This window comes from Enoplosus armatus, chromosome 6 (assembly GCF_043641665.1).
Source record: "Enoplosus armatus isolate fEnoArm2 chromosome 6, fEnoArm2.hap1, whole genome shotgun sequence".
Taxonomy (NCBI): domain Eukaryota; kingdom Metazoa; phylum Chordata; class Actinopteri; order Centrarchiformes; family Enoplosidae; genus Enoplosus; species Enoplosus armatus.
In genome coordinates this window covers 14033676-14060695 of record NC_092185.1, presented here as the reverse complement: position 1 = coordinate 14060695, position 27020 = coordinate 14033676, and the positions used below count along the sequence as shown (strand labels likewise).

At 43.7% G+C, this 27020-nt stretch overlaps 2 protein-coding genes across 8 annotated transcripts; one reads left to right on the top strand and one right to left on the bottom strand.

The window, feature by feature from the left end:
* The first annotated feature begins 1814 nt into the window (after positions 1–1814).
* On the top strand, positions 1815–11183 carry LOC139286423 (netrin-4-like). Of its 2 annotated transcripts, none has more exons than XM_070907208.1 (10): positions 1815–1945; positions 2208–2758; positions 4776–5048; positions 6025–6151; positions 6412–6600; positions 7399–7606; positions 7747–7859; positions 7988–8056; positions 8620–8793; positions 9217–11183. In XM_070907208.1, exons 1-10 carry the CDS (start codon positions 1885–1887, stop codon positions 9357–9359), a joined length of 1908 nt encoding a protein of 635 aa, XP_070763309.1. In that variant the 5' UTR covers positions 1815–1884; the 3' UTR covers positions 9360–11183. The 2 variants fall into 2 exon arrangements, with proteins under 2 accessions (XP_070763309.1, XP_070763310.1); XM_070907209.1 differs by having other exon boundaries at positions 1885–1945; positions 2226–2758.
* Positions 11136–17992, bottom strand: LOC139286424 (methionine aminopeptidase 2-like). 6 transcript variants are annotated; one of them, XM_070907216.1, is made up of 11 exons: positions 17803–17992; positions 16906–17019; positions 16599–16661; positions 15834–15936; positions 15358–15519; positions 14901–15082; positions 14571–14665; positions 13349–13445; positions 13154–13257; positions 11966–12081; positions 11136–11864 (listed from the first exon to the last, which is right to left on the bottom strand). In XM_070907216.1, exons 1-11 carry the CDS (start codon positions 17975–17977, stop codon positions 11612–11614), a joined length of 1464 nt encoding a protein of 487 aa, XP_070763317.1. In that variant the 5' UTR covers positions 17978–17992; the 3' UTR covers positions 11136–11611. The 6 variants fall into 6 exon arrangements, with proteins under 6 accessions (XP_070763317.1, XP_070763311.1, XP_070763312.1 ...); XM_070907210.1 differs by having other exon boundaries at positions 16906–17058; positions 17809–17977; XM_070907211.1 differs by having other exon boundaries at positions 16906–17036; positions 17796–17956.
* Positions 17993–27020: the final 9028 nt, after the last annotated feature.

Here is a 27020-nt window from a genome sequence, read left to right as displayed (position 1 = left end):
ATTTTGTTACTTTTGGACAGAGCTAGCCTAGCTGTTTTCTCCTGTTTACTGTCTTTATGCTAAGCTAAGCTAACAGGCTGGTGGCTGTAGCTTTACATTTACCACAATCTTCTGATCTAACCCTCGTCAACAAAGCAAACACTGTAAGTGTATTTCCCAAAACGTCATACTATTCCTTTAATGATGTGGCTAAGCTGAATTCAAGTTGTGTAACAGAGGAAAAACAACAAACAGCTGGAGTTAAAGAGAGTAAAGGAACTTGTTTGTAATGCACGTCGCTTTCATCCTGCCAGGGGAATACACCACAGACTGGCTGAGATTAGACATCCTTCCTGCAGCATTTTTCATGGTGACTCCTGGGATTTGAGGATCGAAAAACATGCAAGTGATGTACAAAGAGAACAGCTCAAGGTGCATCACCCCTTGCCCCAGCGGATCATCTGGAGACAACCGAAATAACCCATGCAAATCTAAAAACACACAGACATGAACCCTGTCCCCTTTAAACAGAAGAGGCCGTCACTGTGACGAGAGTCGTAGTATTCCAGGAATGTCCTGATCTGGGCCGGGATGCCTTAGGGAAGAGACTGAGAATGCTCATGAACCCCCCACCTTCTTCTTCTCCTTTAACATATGCACGCACACATGTGAGAGGATGATTCATGTGACAGGCCATATTCACAGTGAGAACAGATTACTCCTGACCTCATGTATTCACAGGTATGATGTATATTCTCAATGACACCTTTCCCTTTTCATCTTCACTCATCAGCCTGTCCTGTCTTTGGCTGCCTGCTCCATTTTTTTTTCTCAGACTGTCCACAAAGCTTTCACATGGTATCAAATGATTATGATAAATCTTGTTAGCCACTGGCAAACCTGTAGTGTCATATATCCATTTTGAGGTGATGTCACAATGTTAAAGTAAAAGAAAATGGCATGCAACCGGATGATTATTGGGGTCAAGGGTTGTGCGACCCCTCAGGTCTGTCTGGCGAGGCAGGTAAAGCGCGGTTAATGAGTGGCAGTTAGAAACAAGTGGTGATATGTGGCAGGAATGCAACACAATGACACACTTGTCAGTCAGCGCCCAAGTGCCTGGGTGGTGTGTGGAGGCAATCTAAATGCCTGTCTTATTGTTTTAGACCAGTGCTTTTGTGCTCTAAATCTGATGACAACCAACCTCTTTCATTACGGCTGCAGGAATGCAGAGAAAAAAAAGTTAATGCTGCTTTAGGGTAAGATATGCATTTATTAATTTGAGGCTGATAAGAAATGTCCTATGTGTGAGGTAGATGATTGCTCATTAATGGAGAAAATATATATTGTATAAGGATGATGATAAAATAAAATCACAATCATAATCATCATTGTAATAATCTTAATCAACATTTTCCTAAAAACATCCCCTTTAAATTACATATATGCCAAAAAGTCTGCAGTCAGAGGTGGTTTTGATATTATTGTCCCTTTTGGAAAGTCTGATTTTAGGAATCAGAGTGGGAGGGGTCTGGGAAAGGACAAGAAGGGGCGGTGCTAACCTCTTCATATTCCTAAATGTCAATGAACTCTCCACAGCAAGTTGAACCCTGAAGTGGGTGCGATGAAATACATTCAGGACAATGACTGCAGAGCTCTGACGTAATAAGAGTTAAGTCTAACGAGGCATTTCTACACAATGACAGACAGAAACACGCTTACGTTCCAGTCTGCTGTGTTTCTTAATTTCTGCGTGATCGTTTGTAAGTAGTTATTTTATATCTTCAAGGAACGTGTTGGATTATTAACGACTGGATATCCCTGGATCAAGCTGTTGAGGGCACGTTCCTGCTTTCGCGGAACATACGACAGGTGACTTTATGTAGAAGGAACAACTCCTTCACAATGAGGCTGTGGACTTTACTTGTCATCATCCCGGTGTGCGCATCCTCTCCACTTTCAGCCGGTGAGTTAGAACTTGTGTGACTGAGACTTTTACGCACGCACTTTATGAAGATGTGAATGAATAAAACAAGCATTGCACGTTGTATCCACGTGCCTCTCGGCGTCATAAGTGTACTCAAGAAAGGAAGTTCTGGAAGTGGGAACCGATCTCGCAACCTTTAAAGTAGCCTAATGGCCTGACAATCCCATTGAAATAAAAGTCCATTAGCAACTGCATTGTTTCCTCTCAGATTGCACTAAAACACGCACATTTTTCTCACCAGAAACGTCTCAAGCCAAAGGTCCGGCTGTGGAGAGCCGCTGCTCCGGCCGAGCCTGCAACCCTCGCATGGGCAACTTGGCCCAGGGTCGAGTCCTGAGCACCCAGTCGGTCTGCGGCTCCAACTCCTCGGAGCCCTACTGCTTCTACAAACAGACTGCCGCCCCCCGCAGCAGGGAGTCATGCTCGGAGGCAAAATGCAGCAAGTGCAGCTCTGCTGTCCCCAGCCAGGCGCACCCTCCCTCTGCCATGAGCGACTCCTCTTTCCGCTATCCTGACACTTGGTGGCAGTCTGCAGAGGGGGTGAAGGAGGAGACGCTCCAACTCGACCTGGAGACGGAGTTCCTGCTCACCCACCTCATACTGGTGTTCCGCTCACCCCGCCCCGCTGCCATGGTACTGGAGCGCTCCCAGGACCACGGGCACACATGGAAGGCCCTCAGGTATTTTGCCCGAGACTGTGAGGAGGTGTTTGGCCTGGCAGAGGGGTCGCCACAGAGTGGAGCAAGTTGCACCTCCAAATATTCAGGAGCTTTCCCTTGTACCAGAGGAGAGGTGAGTACAGAGGCTGGTCTAGGAACATTCACTAGGAAAGCTGGGGGGCAACTGGGGTTGCAAGCCACATATGCTCCCCTGTAGATCCACAATCATCCCTGGGTTTGTTACACCTTTTCAGAGAAATATGACCCTGGCACTATAAAGTCCTGCTTACTTAGGCAGAATGAAGAGTTATGAAACATCTGCAATATGACTGAAAATGATATTACTTTTATACTTTTCCGATATTGAAATATATATCTTGATATGCAAGCACTATAGCCATGTCCATCTTATTTTTATAGCCCAATATCACAAATTTAATAATACAGAAATACCACTCAGCCCTAATCTTCAATGAATCAAAACTCTGTTCTAAATTATATATTATATAAGAAGGTTCCTGCAGCTCAGAGAAAACTTTGAAGAACAAAGAAAAAGGTTTCAGTATTGGATTGTGATTTTACTTCTGAGATCGGAGAGTGACCACATCAAAACATGCTGCCAGACATTGCTGCAGCACTTTACAGCAATAACACTCACCGTCTGCTGTGCTCTTGTCCATTTATTGGCACCAGGATGTACAATAAGCGATATCGCACAACCCACTAAACAAACAGTTGACCAAGCTTTGTAAACTGATCTCCTCTGATGGCCGCGGGAGACCCTTTTTTTGTTAGGCCAGCCTTCTGAGCAGCAAACTGCTTTGACGTGCACCACTAGAATATCAATGTTCCCTTTTCACCTCTGATGTTCCCTCGAAGCATTTTTTGGACCTGCTGCATCATCACAGGGAGGTCCGAGCCAGATAAGCAGCTATTGTTAATTCATGATCCGAGCGTTCATTCACACAGATGGTGTAAAAGAGAGACTCTCACTGGCCAGTAAAGATTTGTTTCGCTCCAAAGAGACCACGTTGGGAGGTTCTGGTTGAACGCCTGAATGAATATACAGCTTTGACTGATCTCATAATTGCAGTGTGTTTGCAACAAGTATGTGTACAGTATGTCAGCTCTCTTGTGTAAGCCTCTCACCCTTTATAATTAGTGTCTTGCTCAACATGCAGACATCCCCAAAATGTTGTGTGAAAATGTTTCAGTGATCAAGTAATATTGCAAACATCATAATGTTAGTTTAAACTTGCAGCTGTGACCTAAATTATACATATGGTCACAAGTGGTTTCTTATTATAAATTAGAGGGAGCTTATTTGTCAAGTGCAATGATTACACAGTTAATCTTGTTGTTTACATCTGTATTGCATCACTAACCATGTGGTAAAAAATATATTCATTATGACACAGCATTAAGTCTCTCTTGTGTGCAGTACAAACGGGCGTTGCAAACGGATTAAGTATGGATTATAGACTAAATTTAAAATGGCACGTGAAACATTTTTTAATGTCAGTAAAGTGCGGGCTACGTGTGGGCTCCTGGAGGTAATTACTTAAAATACTTAAATAATGTCACAGTTCAATTTAATTAGATTAAATTATGTTTAAGATTTAAAAAAGAGTTAGTAGTTCATGAAAAAAGGACATGTTGGAGAGTTTTCACCCTTCACAGAACTGCTATGAGATTTTGACTGAATACAGAATGTATTGAGGATAACATTTGTCCAGATTAGTATATTTTTGGGTCTAGAATTTATTCACTCGTGTTTCCTGCTTTGATTCCTATAAAATCCTGACACAACCTAACACAGTCTTTATTCCTGATGTTATGATGAAGAGTAATAATGACCTAAGTTTGTTATATCTGTGCACATTTTCATATACACACAGAGAGGATGTATCTGAAAGGTCAACATTCAACAAAACTTAATGAGGGAGAACAAGAACCATTTGTCCATGTTTAGATTGGAGCTAGTTGGATTTTCCTAGAATAGCAGCTCTTTGAGGAGCATGAAAGGCGAACCAGATGGATGCCTGTTTTTTATTTGACTGACCAAGGAAAAAGAGAAACTGACTTTTACAAGCGGAATAACACCGATTTTGAGAGATTTTCTTGTATGTCTCCTTTACTTGAATCTGCAGGTGATCTATCGAGCCTTATCGCCCTGGCACTCAGTGGATCCGTATGGACCAGCCGCCCAGGACCAGCTCATGATCACCAACCTGAGAGTCCATCTGCTGCAGCGCCAGCCGTGTCCCTGCCAGGCCAAACATCCTGATGCCGCCGTCCTCCCCACAGACCATTATGCCATCTATGATTTTATTGTCAAAGGCAGTTGCCATTGTAACGGACATGCTGACTACTGTGTGCCAGCCATGGGCTACCAACCCAGCCATCAGAAGCCCAACAACATGGTGAGCGACTTTGAGCTGGATTTTGTGAACATGCAGCTCGCAGGTGCACGATTCTCTACCACGGAAAAGCTCTTTCACAGTTTGTTCTGTTGTGGAAACTTACTGAGATGTTGTGTCATGCTGAAGTCTGCAGATGGCTTCATTTTGTCTCCATTTTTATTTGTTTTATGTGGTGAGATAGGGAGTCGAGGGTGTGGGGTTTTGTTCCCACCACTCCCTTTTTTGCTGAATCTGAAGGCTACAGTGAAGACTAGATATGAGGCCACAGCTTTACCTACCATTACAGGGATTTAAGGATGTGGAAACCTTAATTATGGTATTCAGCCTAATGCTTTAACAACCCGTAGTCTCCGTCATGTTATTCTCTTTACTGTAAATGGAGCATAGAAGCACTAGTTTAATTCCAACATGGCCAAGGGGGGTGGTGGACATGTTACACAGGTAGTAATAAGCTGCACAGTGTGTAACCACTGTGATTATGCATGTAGATGTTGGTATGTTGCAATACTTAAGAAGTATTACACGCATCACATGTAGGCGCAAGGCTGCTGGGAATCAGCATCAATGAAAAGAGTTGAAACGCCTGCACACTGACTCCAAACCACAAATTTATCGAAATGGATAATGTTTTGATCCCAGTTGGATCTCCATCAGGACAAAATGTTTTAAAATGGCCACCACACCCTTAAAGGCTGATGACAAGCTCTATGCTGACAGGTGTGGTTAACCATCTGACAGGCTGATAAACATCTCAAAATAATTAACTATTAACAGTTACACAAAAATACACTAATCCCAAAGAGTGGGAGTACAGTACAACATAGTGCAATATACAACATGTTTCATGTTAACTACTTGCTCACTTTTCTCTAAGCAATATTCTTGAAGCACTTGTAAAAAAGATTCAGCCAGCAATTAAAAAGACACATGCAGGCACAATCCAAACAATTTTCTGTCTGTGGTGTTTGCCTGGCAGGTCCATGGCAAGTGTGTTTGCAGACATAACACAGCCGGTGACCACTGCGAGCGCTGTGCACCTCTCTACAATGACCAACCCTGGCAGGCTGCCAACGGCATCATAGGGACACCGCATGAGTGCCAGAGTGAGTGATGGGGCCAGAGAGTCAAATGCAGAGTAGGACACACAGCATGTAGACTTATTTGGAAAATGACTTTAGTCTCATAAATCACATGTAACCTTTTAGACGCTCATGCATATTGAATAACAGAGCAGTTCCTCTTTTTCTGTCAGCCACTGTAAAGAGCTGTCACTGCCATCACTAGGCCTTTGAAAGTTCAAAGATCAGCTGGGCAAAGAAAAACCTATCAGTCTGTTTGATTGTACATGTCCATCTAAACCTAGAGTGCAAGTGTAATGGCCACGCCAAGAGCTGTCATTTCAGTCGTGGGTTGTGGCTAGCAACGGGACGCCGGAGTGGTGGCGTTTGTGACGACTGCTGCCACAACACAGAGGGCCGGCACTGCCAGAACTGCAAGAAGGGCTTCTTCAGAGACCCCAGCCGACCAAAAACTGCCGCTGACTCCTGCAAACGTAAGGCCCTTTCACTCTTTTTCTTCAGAGCGCAGCTTCTTTTCTCCTTAAACCATAATTCTGTCTGGATGAATGCCAGCAGAGAATTCCAATTAAGAGGGGCGGCCTTTGATATTTTGAGGACAGTAATGGAGATTAGATTTTTCTTTTGACCCCCCAGATTAAAGCAGATTGATCTCTTTGATAAGCGTATTTCCCCCCAGCACCTTTCTGAGTCACTGCCCTGCCAGTGATGAGATAGTAAGATGACTATATAGTTAGATAGTCCGCTCCTTAGCAGGAATGACGGAGACCACACTGTTTTGGAATGTGACTGTAATTGCAAACAATGGAGGAATTTCCCATGGACCATGCGAGCACATTTTTCCCATTCTTGCGCCCCCCCCCCCCCCCCCCCCCCCCCCCCGCCAAGCATTTTTTAAGAACAAACACGCCGTTTTTGGAAACAGATGAAGCGAGTCTGTAACAAAAATCAATCTGTCATTACAAGGGACCGTCAGGCAGCAGGTCTGACAGCGCAGAGAGGGAGTGATTAACTGTTTGTTTTTGCTGCAGCTGTTTAAAGCGGGTTGAGTACATACTCCCAGCTTGTCGCTTGTTACAGGAGCATGATGAAATACATTCAACTTTTATATCGCCATGGGAGTTCACTGTGTACACTCTAAATATGTTAATTTGTGCCTCTACAAGTGTGTTTGTCCTTTTGCATACACGCAGGCTCATAATGTTTACTGAGTGCTTCTAGGTCTGTCCTGTTAACATGCAGCCCTCTTGTTCTGTCACCCCTCTCCTCTGCAGCCTGTTCATGCCACCCTGTAGGCTCTGTCCTCTCAGGAGGTAGCACTCTCTGTAACCCTAGCAGTGGGGAGTGCACTTGTAAGCCTGGTGTCGGAGGCCCCCGCTGTGACAGCTGCATGCTGGGATACTGGGGGCTTCATGAATACGGCTGCCGTCCATGTGACTGCACAGGGGACTGTGACCCCTACACTGGTGACTGCATTTCTGGGTGAGAGCCAAAACTTAATACCATATCCATATGTATTTGCTCTTGGATAAAGTGATGTATGGTGTGGAGGTAGAGTGCATTCTGGATGATTAACACTGAGTGGAGCCCTGCCTCTGACTGCTTTTACCTCTGCGACACAGCTCAGATGTGGAGGTCTTCTATACAGCCACTGGCCACATGGGACACAGCAGCAATAATAGTGAGAAGGCACTCTTTAGGGTAGAGGAGCTTTTCTCTGCACTGCACCACTCTGGTGAGTCACAGGTCACATCACACTTAATACACTGCACACTCATCAGCCCACATAGATAAAATGCTGCTTTTGATCTTGAAATCTATACATCATGATGAAGTGACTTTTACGAGTCTTATTTTTTCCAGAGAAATGTGAGTGTGTAGAAGTAACCCTTGGCAGCCCGAAACTCTTCTGTGCTGCAGAGTATGACTATGGTAAGTGCTATTTGACAGAGGGAATTGATTCAATATTGTGTGAGCCAATCATGGCAGTGACAGAGGGTGAAGCCAGTCAACAATAATGGAGTCTGTGGCTGTTTAAAACCCATCAGACCTGTCTATAATAAAATTCTGAATGTTGAAAGATGCCCCTGGCTGTTCCACTTGATATATTGTCCTGTGATTCCTTAAAGGTGCCTGTGGAGTTTTCTTGTAAACAAAGTTTCTGTTTACATTCAGTGTTACTCACCAAAACACATTATGTATATCTTTAGGGCCTATCAAACCCCTGCTGTCTGGCTAGCCTTTGCTGGCGGGTTGCTGCATTTCTTGGTGCGTTACCGCCACCAGATCAGTGGAATAGTGTGAAACCATCGGCAGTAATGTGTACCGCGTCCTTGTACACATGCACCAGAACGTACAAAACAACCACCCACTCATAAACGTATTGCTCCACAGCGTTACTAGTGGTCAAAAACTCCACAGGGTACCTTTTTTAAAGAAGTAATACTGACATTTTCTGCAAATTTGTTGAATGACTGTTTGTGTTTCCTTGGCAGTGCTGGTGGTGAGGGTAATGTCAGCTCATGATAAAGGCTCCCATGCAGAGGTAGAGGTCAAGGTCAAGAAGGTCTTGCACCAGAGCCCTCGTATGAAGATCCAGAGGGGAAGCGTCACACTTTACCCAGAGTCCTGGACCATCCAAGGCTGCACCTGTCCCATCCTCAACCCAGGTCAGCTGCAGCCACTTCCAATGAGAAACATAGTTGCTCACATTGCAGAGGTTTATTAATTAGTCAACTCTTCAGCGGACAATCTGCCAGCTTTGTGCTGAATAGAGGACCTTTGTTGCTGCTCACAGAGGCTTTGAGTGGGTGCCAACGTCCTAGCATCACTCATTTTAAATGGACATTTACAACTTAAAGATTAGAGCCACCTCTTTGTTCGGAGACATTTTCACATTTAACACTTTCACAATAATCATTTCTGGCAACTTGCATCCAGGCCAGTCATAGCAGCACCGTATTTAACTTGTTGATTATAGTTATATAATGATGTCGCTCTTTTTACACAAGGTGCTTACCGCTGTGAGTTTTCTCCATGCTCTGTGTATTTTAGTGACATTCTCACTTTATATTCTGCTCTCTCTTCTCCAGGATCTGAGTATGTGGTGGCTGGTCATGAGGACTGGAAGACCGGCCGACTGATGGTCAACACTAAGAGCCTGGTTAAGCCCTGGAAGTCAAGTCTGGGACGCAAAATCCTTCACATCCTCAGAAAAGACTGCGGCCTCTGGTAGGGAATCGGCTACCACTGCAACAGACAGAAGGTCGTAGAGGTGGAAGATCATCTATGACATACACATGGCTTGTTGGATGAGTGAAGGAGTGTGCAAAATGAACAGAGGGACTGTTTGAATTAGGTATTGCTTGGATGCTAAAATTAAAGCAAAACCATGTGCCTACTCCAGGGAATTCACTGCTTCTTTCCAATGTGGAGTCCACAGCCCCAAGATACAGCTGCAATGCTACAAAGGTGTGGTTGTTGTTAACTGGTGGTAGAAATAAGCACATACTGTAAGCAGATACCTCGCCAGACTACAGTCACTTAAGAATCAAAGAGAACAAAGCAAGCCATAAAGACTTTCATCAGGTCAAAGACAAAGTGGATGTTGGAATTTCATTCCTGTGTTACTGTATGACATGTATCAGCTCATAATTCTTTCCAGGTTATTTATAGAACAATAAGGAATTCATTTTAAATACTCAGTTACTTTATTTCCTGGCCAAAGATGCTGTCAGAGCCGATGAGCCAAAACACAGTCACGTCCTTCTGTATCTATTTCATTGAGAGCTGTTTACTTTGAAATCTTGTGAAGGCGCAGACTGAATTATCCTTGTCGTCTCACAGATATTGGCGATAAATCATGAATGAGTGTGAGTGTGTGTGTGTGAGTGTGGATGAGTGCATATGCTTGATGTCCTTGGCAGGGAGTCTGGGACTGTGCAGGTCAGAACAAGTAACTCCTGGATGAGGGGAGAGGATGAAAAAAACATTGAAGGAATCAGACGGCCTAATCTGAACAGCTCTGCTCTGCTCCGGCACACTCGCCTGCCTGCTGTCTGACAAGAGCAAAAACACACTCCACTCCACCCTCTCCGGCCTGGAGTACGTGCAACTGGCTAAAATACTCAGGATTGAGTTTGCTCTTACAGCTGGTTCAGTTTCAAGAGCGGATCATTGTCAGGTTGCTTAAGTCAGACTTGATTCTGTGAGGATTTTCGTGCTGTCCTCCTACGACCTGCTTCCATATGAGAAGGATTCACTTGAGAGGGCCTCTCTGATCCCGACCCTGTGGGACCCAATGTGTGTGTGTGTGTGTGTGTGTGTGAGAGAAAGAGAGCACACACTCTCTTAACATATGTTTCTCTTTTTGGCCTGTGACTTCTGCTGCCCCAAAATAAATATGTATTAAAAGCCTGGGTATTAATTGACATCACAGTGTATCAGGTCCAGAGTCCACAGGCCATTTTTGAGCCAGGCCCAGTTAAGAATAGGCCTGGTCAGCTGTCTCCAAGGAGAAGGACAAACTGTGTGAGGAGACATGATGCATTCCTCAACCATGACATCACCGCACGTGTCCTTGTCCCAAAGACTTTACCAAAAGAAGAGAAAATGGGCTGGACATTTTCTTGTAGAGGACAAAGTGGTGTTTTAGAGTGCATGAATGTACTCTGCCATCAATGTGATATTTGTAATCCTATTTCTGTGTCCTATACATTTTTTCACCTAAACTGCATAAAACTACTTGTCAGTGTGCTCATTCTTAATGCTACTGGGAAAAGTCGATTTCATTCCGTGGTGACATTACACTGAAGCACAAAGCTATGAATAGCCTGATGTGTCTTACTGTAACATCTTCACTAGTTAAGAGGTGGTTGACTGATGTTTGACCCGTGTTTCAGTATCGCCCTCCTTTGGTTAAAAGAGAGAAATGCACCTTTACGTCATTTTGGTTAATGTAATTGAGTGTGCTGAACTCTTAAGCCTTTATAAATATGTACACAGTAATCAGTTCAAGATTTATAACAATTTATTTCTTATAAAACTGCCTCAAATTAAAATAGAGCAAAGAAATATAGAAATATAAATATTTCATAGCAGTTATTTTCCCACACAAGGTCTTAACAAGGCAATGAAGCAAAGCAGTTTTAGGCGAGGTGATCGCCTAAACCATTTTTGCGTGATTCTTTTGCATATATTTCTTTTGCATATTTCCTAAAAGCAGCACATCAAAATATGACTATGACAACACTACACTTCTTAAAGATATGCCCTTTGTCTATTGGCTTGATCCTTTGGAAAATAAATACTAGTAAGCTACTGCCATGACACAAGTCTTTTGCTCTTGCTAAAATAATTACCTAAAGGTGCTCAAGCTGTGGAAATTTAGGTCAGAGAAATATTGCATAATTGCTATCAGTCTGCAGAGGTTTGTTGTCTCAGAGCTGACATGCTCCTCCTGGTTTGCCTTGAGTTTTTGGCGCATGCTCAGTAGTCGTCTCCCCGGCTCACTACCTCCTTGCAGGTGGGCCTGAGTAGGATGGTGTGCTCGTACTGAGCAGTGTAGCTGCCCTTGATGTCGCAGAGAGGTGGGTACGGGTCTATGATGCCAAGGTCACACAGATTCTTCAACGCCATTAGGTACTTGCTCTCGCCCAGGCGGTCCAGCCAGCGGCGGCAGAATGCCAAAGTGCCAAAGTTCTCATTGATCACATTCAGCAGATGTTTAGCCCTTGGAAGTCTGCAGCACAGTGACAATACAGAGTCAACAGTGGGGAATACTTTAGATATAAACTAACATGCAGATGTGAAATGGGGTGAAATGAAAACAACAGAGCCAACCTTATTGGTACGTGTCCAACATTGAAGTTTTTCATGTAATGTGAGCACTCCATGTCATCGTGGACTGCACCTCTTCCTGTGCTGCCAAATGTCTCAATGGCGTATGCTTCACCTTCCTGAGAGGCAGCAAAAGAAAAGACAAAAACACTTTTATTTGGTTGTTGATGTAAAATGTAGAATCACTATGACAGTCTTTTATAGGTAAGAAAAGGTCACAGTATTAAAACTGTATCTATACACCTTCATGCAGGGCTGAGTGGGTATGATGTTAGAGATGCCAGCAGCTGACATATTCAAGCGTAGTCTATTAAGGACAGTAGAGTCCTTTCTGGAGCAGCGCCTCATGCGAGTTGATGGGCTGGGTTTCATTGGCATTTTGTATCTCTATCAGCGCGTGGCTGTTGTTGGAGTCCCTGTGGTATTAGCTGATAACACTGCGACACCCTCTCTCACTGCACCGATAATCAGTCAAAGTGCTAGCAGCCCCGTGGCACGCCCAGCTGCCACTCTAGCCGTGCTCTCTCTGATCACAAAGGGGGTAATGGCCCTGTTACACTAACACACTTCAGCTAAAAATACAACACGCAAAGCTGCCACATCAGCAGCAGCACCCCTCCTCTCCTGGAACCATCAGGTAAAATGCTCGACGCAGCAACTTGCCAATTAAAATGCTCAGTTTTGTCCAAATGCAGCCATGTACTGCAGCTGTGAGCTAGGAATGGATCTCAGCGTAGTCTCTGGGAAATGTAAGATGGTGCAGAGCCATGTCTCTCCTTGGTGAAGCAGCGGCCTGCTAATGAACTCTGGATGGCCACAATTCAGTGCTCTTACAGTGAAATGAGGGGCTGGAGTTTGAACACGTGTTGCTGCTCGATGCGGCTGGTAATTCCATTAAAGGTGTAATTAAAGTGCTGACGAGGGTGACTAAGAAGCTGTTAGAGCAGTGAATTGGAACACTTCTCCACACCCCGTCGTAACCCTAACCAGCCACATGTTCTTCCAATTACACTTAAGAATTAAAAAGGGTTTATTTATACGCAAGGTCAAGCAGCTAATAAAGGTTTAATTTCAGACACTCCAGGAAAAAGAGGCTGCAGTGTTGTTTTGTTCTCCAGAATCTAGTCACATCCACATCTCCCTCAGATGGAATAATATTTGAGGTTGAATGGAGTAAGCTGCTGTACAAACCTCCATCCTCGTGGCCTCTCCGCCTTTAACAATAGGGACTGTCTTCCCTGAGTGTATCCTGTACTGTCCAATAGAGTGGCCATTGAGATTCCTGATTGGCTTCACTGTAGAGAGAACACCACACAGAGGTTTAATAAACAGGAGGCAGCTTTGAATCTGTGCGTGAAGAAAAGATGACAAATGACCTCATATTACCTTGATATGTTTTCCCATCTATCTCCACCTCATAAGACTCCATGACCTCCTGAATGGTCTCACCAACATCGCACAGGCGCACATCGATTCCTGCAAACTGGAGGAGAGAGGTGTTTACACTCACATTAGTACACAGCGTTACATTCCTCACTCACACAGTTTGGATAGTAAGAAATGTTTGGCACCTTTTCTGTGATGCATGTCTTATTGATAAGCTTCACAGTAAAGTACACAAACTCCTGAGCAGTTAATAAGGAACAAATCAGGAACTAACTGCTCATAAATGAACAGCAGTTATTCAGGAAATGAACAGCAGTTCCTGAATAACTCTAAAGAGGACTTCATAATAACTCATGATTGCTTACTTGACAGGCAGCAAGGTTAGTGAACTAGTATCTAATGATTACCTTGATATATGTGAATCTGTACCTGATCACTGAACAAGGCACAAAACCAATTCCTAATCAAGTGCAACTTTTGTATTTCATTATTTATTGCAACTTCTGTATAGTCTCATTACATGTTGTAGTTACTATTGATATAAGCTGTATGTTGTACATCTTATCCTTGCTTATAGTACATGCTCAAAATGTGTATAAGTATGTCATTGAGTGCCTGTATTTGTGCACATATTGAGCACGTTCAATTCTCACACTGCATTTGACAGCTACCTTTTTCTCTGAGCATTGTTTATCATATATTTATATATACTGTATATACCATATATATTATTTATAATATGCATCTGTTCTTGTGCTTTCTTTCGCTGCTGTGACACTTCAATTTTCCATTTTTTTGTCTTACTTTAATCAAGACTTCCTCATTATGTACATATTAGTTACTATAGGTGGTTCCCCCTGTGTAAAGTTGTATCTGTCATTAGTAGGAATTCACTTTATATTCATTGCCATCATTGCTTTATATTATAAATATTTATATTATAAAGCAATGTTGGCAATAAATACAAAGTTTATATTGACCTGACCAGAATGTTTACTGGGAATTCACCATTAGAGCCAGATAGAACCAAATTTTAAATCATTGTTGTTATTTTAGAGGTTTAATCGTAATAAATTGCAATGTAGATATGAATATTAATGTAAGTGTGCTCTGAATATGATGATTCTCACTCCTTGGTAAGTAGTCAGGATGTAATGTAAAGAGTAACCAGCAGTACAAAGAAGCACCATGCATTGACATGCATGGAGAGAAGCTGTGTTACCTTAATGCCGGTGTTAGTTGCATCTCTCACAGCCTCCAGCAGCCTGTCATACTTCGGATTGAAAGTGACGGTGAAGGCACAGTCTATTATTCGACCTGAAAGACCAAAAAGTTAAATCACAAGACTTTCTATAACGTGATCATTATGCAGAAATATTCAGCATGTATTAATCTGAAAAAAGCGGAAGTTAATTAACTTATGAGAACAGTTTATTCAAGGCAGTAAGAATTATAATGTAATCACCATTTTACCATGTCATAATAAATGCCAAGTGTGAAACGGCACAGCATAAGTCCAAAAGCACTTAAAAAGTTATTAGCGAGCTCTTACCGTTGATGTGCGTCCCAAAGTCAATTTTGCAGATGTCGTCGTAGCGCAGCACGGTGGGGTCTCCTGCGTTTGGGGTGTAGTGGGCAGCACAGTGGTTGATTGAGCAGCCGGTTGGGAAGGCCAGGCCTGCCTTTAGCCCGTTTTCTTTGATGAGCCTCCTGGAGCAGTCCTCCAGCCTCTCGCTGCCAGAAACAGAGAGCAGCACAAAGGGGACAATGGATGACAGGAACAATGAGACTGCTGTCAGGGCAGATAACGCATCCAGAAGAGGCTGAAACCACAAAGCAGTTGTTCTGCTGCTTTCTTTGATCATTTTAAAAGGTTCCTAGCGGGCTAGGACAAAGAAGTGCTGAAACTATATCAATTCCAGTTTCAAATGAGCCCGGGCAGGTATGAGCAGCCAAGATTTAAGTCCACTAAAAGGAGTTCGAGGGCAATATTTCAGTGCATGTCTTACCAGATGTCAATCATGGTCATCCCTGGTTTGATCCAGCTCCTGACATACGAGCGGACCTGCCGATGTGCCTCGGCCGCCTGCCGGAAATCACTCCACATCTCCTCGTTGGCCATGTCCAGCGCCCGCTTCTCCTCGCTGGTGGTCCGCCATGCTGCACTGCGCCTGGAGGGAGGTAGACAGGCACACCGCAGAGAGGAGGGACTCATTATTTTCTCATTACACAAATGTTTGTGATGAGGATGTGACACCCTGAAGAAACTCTGCACAGGTGAAAGTGGAGTTGATAGTTTTAAACTGAGGCCAAAACTGACTAAATGAATTGATTTGCTCCTGAACAGGAAATGAAAGCACACACTAAACATTGCATCTCATTAAGTTGTCCAATATGAAAAAGTGCAGAGCAGAGAGACCTAAATAAAAAACTAGGCATGTCAGGACTACTGCTGAGTGTGAGGGACGATGTGGAGGTCACACACCCGTCTTTCGATGGTGGATATTCACACTCCTCTCCCTTTGGAAAGTCTCCGCTGGGATAGAGCTCACAAATAGGGACTGAGGGAGGGTCAGTCTGTCCCTTCACTGTGGCCCAGATAGAGAGAAGGAGAAGCAGAGGAAAAGAAAACACCAGTTATCCTCCTGATTTACAGATCTAATTAAGCAAGACAGTGAGTTGAGTAAAAGAAACCCACTGAATTATATTGCTAGAAAAATCTGTGGCAAGATAAAAGCACTTGTGTCATATATTGGGTTATGATGATATATGTGTAGCACATTTTTTAGGATCACCTACTTTCAGTTCACTCTCTCCACACTGTAACACTGGCATTACTCGGCTTTCACTGCCTTTGTATAACGTGTTTGAGTATGATGTCATTAATTTTGTCTTGTCTGCTCGTCATGTAAGGTCCTGTCGCATTTTGTCCTACAACTCCTGTGTCAGCGCTGCATTATGTAACTCTCATGACACTAATTTACCAAGTCAAACTGCTTCTGTGCACCTGTTGTATTTACCTGATGACTTAAAGGGATTCTGATGCAGCCGATTCAGGATGTAGATTCAAAATTCAAACACTGTTATCTAGTCTGTCTATAAAGTCTGATGCGCCTCTGTGACGATAAATATTCTGTCACTCTGATGTGAATTGCAGTTTCAATTAAAACTCTGAATGCAGTAAATGTGAATTTAACGGCTGTTACTGTAGAGATGCATTTGCTGCAATAAGAAAGAAAAAATGGCTTACATCCTTTCTTCTTTTTCTTCTTCTTCTTCTTTTTCCCGGCTGAGTTCTCTGCCTCATCCCCATCTGTTGAAAGCATCATTAGTTTCAATACAGTTTGTAAAGTGAGAAATATCGACAGGAGGTTTGGGCACAACTCCCAGTGTGCTACTGAAAATCAGATATCACATTGCAGATATGACCAGCTGCATTTCACTGTGCACTTTCCGGGGCTTAAAGTTCAACACAATCACCACTGCAGATGATGATGATGATGATGATGGTGATGGTGGTGGTGATGATGATGATGGTGGTGGTGGTGAGGAGTTACCTTCTTCTCCATCCTCCTCCCTCTCTTTGTCCTCCAGTGTTTGCTGCTCCAACTGTTTTGTCACATCACCAACACCTCGGGCTTCTCCATCCCCCTCAGCCTCATTTGTCCCTGCTGCAAAGTCACACACCCTCGTGCATGCATGTGCAGGAGAACACGCACGTGTAGTGCGTGCACATGCATGGACGTGCACACAGAGAGAGACACACACATACACACACAGAGTGAGTAAATCATTTGTGGCTCAGAGTCATCTCAAGAAAGTGCCTCCACTACGATCTCAACTTGGCAGGGCCTGTGCATAATTTCTTTCTATACCTTGGGAGTCAATATCCTCAAGGGCATATGTACCTTGCAGCATTATGACATTTAGCCCTTCAAAGACAGAGCTGTGTGGACCACACTTGACTGATGGCAGGTTCAACAACTCCGGATTTTGTTTTTTTTTATTTTCCCACATTATGAGGCAGTAAGGCTGCAATTATCATCATGCTTTATTTTTTGGGATAAGAGTGGTTGTCATCTTATTGCACTAAATTCTGTGGATACTTCCATTACATAATTTCATGCAGCTTAGGGGGGATTTATAGGATAGAACATATTTAATCTGGAGTAAAATTACATTTTATTCCACCCATGTCTTCAAATGACAGCTTTCAATCAGTTTTGTGGTTAAATTCCGTTTTTCAGAGATCGTCCCGTTTGCAGATGAGCGCCCAGCAGCTCCAGCAGCAGCCGCTCAGAGTTGGGACAGCTGGACAGGAATACCCTCTGACAGGTTGAAAAGTCTCCTGTCCCGCATATTTGACGCTCGTGCATATATCGAGTGGCACTAGATGAGACAATTTTGCGCTATTTTCTCAACGAATTCTCTAACCGCAAAGTGATGCCTCTTACCTGGTGCTGCGGTCTTATTCCTCTTCTTCTTTCTTCTCTTCTTCTTTCCTGACTCTGAGGTGTCCGCTTCTTCCCTTTCCTCGTTCAAGTCGTCCCCGTTGAGAAGTTGAGGCTCCACTTCATGCTGTGGCTGTAGCTCCGCCATGATCAGCGACTGAGAGATGAAGTGACGCATAAGCTGCTGGGAGCCTCCAGTGGTCAAAGCAGAAAAGTGTGCCGGAGGAAGCTGAGCCAATAATGAGCCATTAGACAATCTGCAACAACTTGACCCGGGGAGAGGAAGACGATCCCCCTCTGTCCCGAGGAGCACAAACTTTAATTTATCATCACATTTGTGGCTGTAGGGAAAATAACATTTCGGGACAAACTGTAATAGGACTGCAACACAATCCCAGTGTACTCTGGGGAGGCTGGAATGATTGGTTGTGTGACCACTATGCCCTGATACGGCCTGTAAAAGCTGCACTGCGCGCTGGAATCATCACTTTCTCTGAACCTCCAGCCGCTGTGTCTCACGTTACCTGTCCGCGCGCGCACCTGTGACTGCAGCCCCTCACTTGCGTGTCACTTCGCCCCGCGTGCGTCCACGTTGCCAAACGCTCGACACCTTATCTGTTATTGTGAGTACTGTTTTGTTGTTTGTATTGTCACAGAAAGCCTTGCGGTGTGATGCCCGGAGTCGATCATTAATGGTGCACATGACGCGAGTATTTGGAGACGGGCGGAAGGAACTGTGTATCCAAGCAACAAGCCGAGCACACTGAGAGGACAGAGGCACATTTACAGAAGTGAAAGGTGGATTTTAAAGCACTACAGTTTGGTTTTGTTGATAAGGACGCATACTGCATTTTATCTGCGTATAAGGCGAAATTCAAGTGCATTTTCCCCCGGATATAATGACTTCTTCTGGTGCGCTGCCAGAGCTCAGGACCGGCCCTTTGTATTTCTTTGACCAGGTGGGCTAATGATTCATTTTGCTGACTGTGTTTTAAAAGAAACAGCAAGACATTAACCATGTGATTGATCTCTCTGCAGCCAACGAATCGAATTAAAGGACGAAGCAACATTTTGTATTTTAATGAGGCATGTGAAGGAGACACAAGGTAATTTAATGTCCTTATTGCTACAAATTCCTTTACATGTTTGTGTCTTGTGTCTAATAAATTCTCTAATTTGTCTCACAGTGACCGAGAGAATGACGACAAAGAAGGTAAAAGTGATGAGCTCATTCAGAGGCTGTCAGGTGAAACACGTGGGGATCGTAAACCTGACACCTCATCTGCTGCACTGAACATAAAGGACCGCGATCACATGCATGCATACAAGCGAGCAGCCCCTCGGTTATTAAACGACTTGGCTCGCCTACTTACACAACATAAGTGGGCCGAGGAGGGGCGTATTCCTCACGGGGTTGTAAATATTCTGAGTTGCTCCTGGCAGGATCTGACAGCAGGGGCGACGCACTCGAAAAGTCCTGAAGAGACCGACAGAAGAGGGAAGTCCGAAGGTTCCCTGAAGTTGGATGAAGGTCGATCCCGTCAGGTGTCCGCCAATGACAAGAGGGAGGCAGGAGAGAGGGACTCGGGTGTTGTGGGAAATGTTGGTCCCTCTGTGAGAAAACCACAAGTTAGCTCAAACCCACGCATGAAAAAGCGCAAACACAAATCCAACAGAGGTGAATGAATCCCTTGGTCACATTTCCAGTGGTGGAAAGTAACAAAGTACATTCACTCAAGTACTTAGTACTTACTCAATCTCAATTTACTTGAGTATTTTATTTGACACTTACAGTTACTTTTTACACAAATAAACATATGCGTATATGATATGATGCAGTGCTACATTGTTGATCTACCCAATAGTATACTAAATATGTAAAATTGGAATAAAGGATTAATAAGAAATAATTTGCTAAATATAAAGACAGAGAAAGTTACGCTACAAGAGGATGTACATCAGCCAAAGGGCTTTTTACATCCTGGCAACCCAAAAGTAGGTTTTACAAATGGATTATGAAGTATTAATACATGATTTCTTAACCATTAATTAGTTACAGCACAACCCCTTTATAAAATATGCATCATTAGAAAATGTTTGTGTTGTCTGGGTACAAATATGCAAAACTGAGAATAAGGCAGGATAGACAGCCCAGTCTGACTGATTTTACATTCCACTATTTTTAATGCCATAGTTCATGTAGGTAAGAGTCAGTAACCATGACAGTGATGAGAGTGAAAAGCGATTAAGTAATTTCTCATGACCTTTGAAGGCTGAACTTGAGGACAGCTTTGGTTGCAAGCTTGTGGAAGTGGGAGGATTAGTTTACCAGATAGGGACATGGTAGCTGGTAGATGTGCACAGAAGTACTGCTGTCTGTTAATCAGTTCCAGAGTTATTGAGTTACATTATTATGTTCCCTGATGTCCCTGATATATGGCCAGTATTGTCCATACACTGACTGATATTCTCACTATCCAACAGCTGTTGGTTTCAGTTTCTCCATCTCATCCAACAGCTGTAAAGATCCAGGTGAGACATGGAGCTGAAGCATTGTGTCAATGACGGCCACTGTGCCTGTGGTGGTCTGTCTGACTGCTGTGGCCCTGCTGCCTCAGCCGGATGTGTTTTGTGTCCAGGTTGGATCATCTGGCCAGAGCAGCCCTCCTGTGATGAGCCTCAGCCAATCAGTTTGTGTCAGTGGGTGGTGGAGCGACTCCAGGGGGCAAGAAGTCCTGAGTGCGTGGATAACTTTTTTCCTGCTGTGTTTAGCAACACAAAATACCTGCAAGGCATTCCCCTCCGTCCCAGCTATCCTTTGCGCTTAGTGTTAATTATCATATGTTAGCATGCTAACATGCCAAACTAAGATGGTTAACATGGTAAATGTTATACCTGCTAAACATCAGCATGTTTGCATTGTCACTGCGAGCATGTTAGCCTGTTGATGTTAGCATTTAGCTCAAAGTATAGCTCTATAGCTAATTTAAGTTAATCTCTCTGTTTTGGTGAATGATGGTTTTTATTGCACATGAGAAGTAACATCTCTTTACTGAATTTGACATTTGGTCGTCATTTATTAAAAATCGTATGTTTCATTTTGTAATGTAACTCCTCAAAAATGCTGACTCCAGTTCGATAGCTTGAGAGATCAGTTATTTAAGCATAAAAAATACTTTATCTTCACTCAGAAAACTGCAAACAGCTGAACAGGACTTGAATATGCCGGTCATACTCCGTCACTATGGTGATGCAAAGGCCAAACTGATGGACAGGGGAGTGAGGAGAAAGGCCCAGCCTGCCTCTCTGGTCAACGGGATGCCGCGGATACCAGAGGTGAAGCAGCAGGATCCAGCACGGCAGAAACTACACTACAGGATCAATGACGGCTCCTCGTTCATATAGTATCCTTCTCTCGTCATGTTTATTCACAACTGTTTTAATTCTGGTTGTTGTCCAAAACGCAAATGCAGTGTAAGGCATATGGGAAATGTGTCACTGCACCTGACCTTTTGACCTTTGACCCTGCCTTCTCAGCTACCTGTCTGGTTGTATGGCAGTTTGCCAGAGCCGCTCAGGTCTGCCCTGCGGGGGCTTCTACACCACTGTGTTCAGTGACAGCGAGTGTCCCGTTATCCTGGCAACTATCACAGCGTTTGGGCACGGGGCTGTTACGCACCCTCTTAGGTGAGTTTAGTGCTGATATGTGAGAGGGTCACATGACGTTCAGTTTACTCATCATGAGGAGAACTACTCAGTCTGTGGCTCTGGAGAGAGCTTTCCAAATATCTCTGCCACTTGATTTTGACCATTTAAATAAAACATCTGTCTCTTTTGAGTCCCCCTGACTTGATGGAAGTGCAGTACCAAATAACTGGGGTGCCTCTTTAACACACATGAGACTGATGTCGATGTTCTCGTCTCACTCTAAAAAAAGTGTTTCCTCCAAAACGCTATATGCCTTTAAATGGTCTGTCTATAACCATATGTGACATCTTTATTTATATGTAAAATGTGAATCTGTTCCTGCAGCTCTGCCATTACAGCAGTGTGGGACCAGGACGGTGGATTCATATGTGACCATCATGGGAACATAACTAAGGAGTGGAGCTGGCAGACAGACCGCACACTGAGGGAGAAGATTGTTATACAGGTGCAGCCACAGTGCGTGTGAAAGACCACCACACCCTTTTCTACCTATGATATATTTACTGATGGGAAAAGTCCACCATCTTTCACAGTTTTATTATGAAGACGTTTCTCTCTGTGAGTCAAATCTTACCTCATTGACAGTGTGTCAGTGTCTAAACTACTATGCATCAGCTCAGCAACATGTTGCACAGAGAACAGGCCAGAGGTAATCTCCAGACAAGAAATATATTCAGTGACAAGGCTAGTCAGAGGGAGTAAGAATCTGGAGTGAGCCTGTCATGTGAGATAATTGTGAGATGTGCATATGGGAAATGTCACATTTAGGGGAAACAAAGCAGGGCATGTGAGGTATGACGCATGACCTACTGATGAGCGAACACTAACCGTCCCTGACAGCACCAAGAGAGGTTTTATAACAGGTCAACAGGGTGCAGATTAGATGGCCATGCATGAATTCACCACATTTCATGAGTGCTCACAATACTGATAGCTGTTTTTTTTTAAAGATTGTTTCCATTTTAAAGAAACCTGTGAATGCGTATTTTGTCTCCTACAGTTGTCAGATCTAATCTCTGTGAGGCTGCTCTGCGGCACGTCTGCTACACTCAGCTTCATGTGTAACAGCGAAAGTGTTCAACTTCCTCTTTCTGCCCTGTCTAACATTAATCAATCAAAGGAAACGGTGAGATTAAGATTAACAAGTAAATGACAAAAGGGTATTATATTTATGATAATGAATTCTAATCTATAAAGTCTACTCTGCATTGACAGCCTTGTTTGCAGACTGAAGGAAAGTTTACCTCTGATGCTGCTCATGACCTCCTGCTGGCGACGAAGACAAAATCCCCCTCTGAGGTCCAAGAGAGCAAGAGGAACCTGATGCTAACACCTGTAAGAGACTCTTTATCACCATATGGCAATGCCTCAGTGAAGGCATGGTGTAAATAGGTGGATTCAAAACACCTGAATGTCAAAAGAGCAGCCCAGGCTCATGATACTCACTAATTTATTTGTGCACTAAATAAAAATCTATGTTACAACAATACACTTGAGTTCTGAATATGCCTTCACTGAGTCACTTTGTATAAAACAGCTTGCCAAGTGTCTTATGTTGTTCTATATCATATCATCTACCATGCGAATAATGATGTATGGCAGGTGTCTGTGTGCTCCCGGGAGGTCCTCCAGATGGTCAGAGAGGTGGAGGGGCTGGAGGAGCCGTCAGCACCGCGGAGAAGAGGAGGGCATGTTGGCAGGGAGCTGAAGAGGCTTCAGCAGACAGTACTAAACACCCTGAACGACTGGTTGGATTATTATCGTGTGGCCATTGGTACGTACCTTACCTTACATTACGCAGCCTTTTTGGCCTTTCTGAAATGTGTAATGTGTTGCTCACTCTTCTTAGCTTGGATCAAACTGCAACCAGGGGGTGTGATGTACTTTACACTATGAGTTATTAAAGTATGTGGTGCAAATAAATAACATTGAGCCAATCTGACCCGGTGAGGTTGTTTCGAGTGGTTCAATGAAGCAAAAAGTTACAGTATCACCTCATCTTGCAAACTCAACATTATTGAATAGTTCCATCAGGATCTTGTTCACGGTCACTCGTGTCACACGGTGTCTGTGTGCATTTCTGAGTGACCTCTTCCTCTCCTTCAGGGATCAAGTGTCCAGACATGGAGCGGATGCCAGATGCCCCACCGAGGACCAGGCTGAGGAAAGAGGTACCGTCAGCCGCTCTGCCCTCTCTGAACCCACCTGAGCGGGCAGATGCCAAACCAGTCCAGCACGAGGAAGGCAGGAGTGAGTTATTGCGCAGACGTCTGTCAGCACCAGCAGAAAGACCTCCGGACTCCTACATTAAGCTGCCAAGGTGCACACTTTACACCAATACAAGTACTACACAGCCTGTGAAAACAGTTACTCATGTGATGTCATCAGGGTTATGTCAGTTTGGGCTTGGCATCAACAAACCTTTAATAGAAATCCTGTGTTACAAACCGGGGGCATGGAGGTAGAAAGACGTTTTAGGACTAAACGTTGAATTGTTTTTATATAGTTATATATTGCGACTGGAGTTTAAAACAACTGTAATTGATATTTTTTACAACAATTTATGAAGTGACAATATAAAATCATTGAGACAATGTTAAAGGGGTCACTCGTAGTGATGATCCCAACAGACAATTATCACCTGAGCTCCCCTCGGCTTTATCGAGTTTCAGCTCATTGTTTAGCTGTCCGACCTGCAACTTCACTGTTTTGGCTGCAAATAAATAAGTTACTGCAGGTTTAATTTTATTGGTCAATTAGATATTTCCCTCAAATCGTTGAGCCCTACAAGAGTATTTACTAGAGAAAGACACTAGTGAGTTGCATTATGGGACGAGCAGGATGAAATGTTTTTCAAGCTTGACCCATACTTGTTAGTAAAACTCAGGATCTCTGTTTCTGCTGCAGAGATTTAGACTAGTGTGTCTAGACCATCTATCTATCCTTTCACAGAAGCCAGTGATTGATTTTGTAATAGTGACATAAACACACTGTTTATTGATCAGTTTGAAGTGCTTGAGCTCTGCCAGACTTACACAGACGTATGCTGCATTATGTGAACCCTGTTTTGACCTGTTTGTTCCCAGGACACCAGAAAAGCGAACAAAGGAGGAGCCCTGTGTCACACAGATAGGACCCCTTCAAATTCACGGCAACATCAAACTTGAGTAAGACCCACTCGTATCACTGACAGGCATGGCCATTCAAATGGTATTGTGTAGAAAATGACATTTACTGCAGTTTTATAAGAGCAAGAGTATATTTACAACGACAGCTTCACTATCACCCCCACCCTGCCAGGTCAGTGATTATTCCAAACAGTCCAGATTTGCAGCCCTCTGCTGTCACCCGCTGTCCTGCCCCGCCGTCATTCACCCCCTCCGCCCCCATCACAGTGTGCCCTGCTCTGCTGAGAGCTGCCCTGCTGGGGGAGGGGGGACGTAGGCAGTGCTGCTGCAGCACTACACTGATGCCAGTGGTGGCGGACCAGGAGTACGATGCCTTCGTTGCGGGCCAGCCTCCACACAGCCAACAGATCCTGGTGGTGTGTGTGACTCCGCCACACCAACCCATCCACACGCAGGCCGTGCCCGACCAGGAGGGGCTGGAGCAGCTTTACAGGAGCAGGAACAAGCACAGAACCATGCCGTGCTCTCAGGTGTGAATGCTGTCTTACATAAAATAATAAAAGCACAATATGAAACAATTTTCTCTTATTTTGGTCACCTGTTATATACTGTATGTACACCCAGCCAAACATCATACAATCTTTCTCCTCCGGTGTGTGCATCTCTTGTTTGTTGTAGCATTGTAGTTAACATCCAGTTTACATAATCAGCAAGTACACTAAATGAGCTGAGATTCTTTGTAATACTCATTTACATTTTACAAGGACACAGCTTTGCATAGACTACAAGACAAAGGGTCGGTGAAAGACATAATACAGCCATCAGGCTGTTGTACATTATGTATCTCTGGAAGGTAACAGGTTTTTCTTTTTTATCTAGTGCCAGATGGATTCATTTCGCCTGGTGAGGTACGAGATGTCAACAGGAAAGGCCATCTGTGGAGTGGAGAACATCCTGCTGCAGCAGAGGCACAACGCTGCTCCTGGGATGGTCCTGGTCAGTAAACCCACTGCAGGCTCTGCTCAGTGCATGTTCTCATGGCTCCCACTGGGTGGCAGCAGCAGTGCTTGCCTGAAGCAGAGGAGGTGACAGCATTGGGGGGTGGGGTGAGGAGGACTGTCGAAAGGCGCTGTCCTTTCCCAGAAACCCAGACATTTATTATAAAAGTACTGTAGGCTGACAAGCAGTGAGGGATGACGCCTCTTAATTACAAAAGGGAGCTCTAAGTTTTAGCCCAAAGTCACTGATTTTTGCTGTAAGATGAAAATCCCACTGTCGGCCCATAAATCAAACAGAGATATTACTTGAATCATTGGGACATGAAACAGTGTTTGCACTTAAAGAACTTTAGGCCAAGAGGTCTTCCTCAGAAACTCATAAAGAGCAGCTCTTATGATTGACAGAATACTGTACGTTTCTCTATTGTGACTTCTGAAAATAACCACATGACATATGACTTATGTTGTCAAAAGATAGAATCCACATGGTGGTGTAAACCACTTCTCTGAAATGTAAATAGAAATACATGGACTGATGTTTTTTAAGTATAACAATAAAAACCGCAGTGTGTGACAAAGTCTCCTTGTTAATATTACAGATGTACATCAGAGGGAAGCTGCTGTTTGTGGGCTACATATTCAGTGGTCACAGCTGCTCAGTCAGGGACCTTCAAAAGCAAATCTCCAGAACCAGGGCAGACTACAGATTAGGTCTGAGCCTCCCTTCAGACTACATGTTCAGGTACTACTGCACCATACGCAGTAATTCACTCTCATTGCTAACCAGTGATACAGTGTGAACGTAAAGGGAATAAACTTAAAACAATTGTCAGTGATGGACATTTGTAACCACAAATAACCTCATTAAAAAGACTCTTTTCAAAGCACATGTTAATCATTTTACTAAAATACATTTTAGATGCAAAGAATCTGATTTAATTACTTTATTACTTTGATCACAGTTTTCTGTCCTTCCCTTGCAGTGATGCAGTGAATACCCCTTCAGCCACAGATGCACACAACTCACAAGATGCAACACTAAAGGGAGGAGATGACATAACACTGACTGCTTCAGGGGAAAGGGAAAAGGCCAATGAGAGGTACGTGAGTGAATTAATATTTCATATAGATTCCAGCAAATTCACATACATTTTCTATAATTTGTGTTGTGTTTACTACCATTGTCACCCTGCCTTTGTATTTAAATAACAGTGTTCTAATGTCTTCTTCCTGAGCAGAAAAAAACAATCACGTTCCTGAGATATCACACCAACGACAGAGGGACTTTAGTATCAAACCAAAAAAGCCCCTCCAGCACTTCCTCATGTTCCTGTTATCACACACTGAAAATACTCCGATGATGGGATTATATCTGTATCGGCCCACT

What these genes read in the sequence shown, in the direction of transcription:
- LOC139286424 (XM_070907210.1), bottom strand. Translation starts at nt 17,977, where the DNA reads ATGCGTCACTTCATCTCTCAGTCGCTGATCATGGCGGAGCTACAGCCA. An exon ending in GAAGAGGAATAAGACCGCAG is followed by an intron (nt 17,059 to 17,808) that starts CACCAGGTAAGA and finishes CACGTGCGTGTT; the next exon opens with CTCCTGCACATGCATGCACG. An exon ending in CAACTAACACCGGCATTAAG is followed by an intron (nt 13,446 to 14,570) that starts GTAACACAGCTT and finishes TCTCTCCTCCAG; the next exon opens with TTTGCAGGAATCGATGTGCG.
- LOC139286423 (XM_070907208.1), top strand. Translation starts at nt 1,885, where the DNA reads ATGAGGCTGTGGACTTTACTTGTCATCATCCCGGTGTGCGCATCCTCT. An exon ending in ATCAGAAGCCCAACAACATG is followed by an intron (nt 5,049 to 6,024) that starts GTGAGCGACTTT and finishes TTTGCCTGGCAG; the next exon opens with GTCCATGGCAAGTGTGTTTG. An exon ending in GACACCGCATGAGTGCCAGA is followed by an intron (nt 6,152 to 6,411) that starts GTGAGTGATGGG and finishes ATCTAAACCTAG; the next exon opens with AGTGCAAGTGTAATGGCCAC.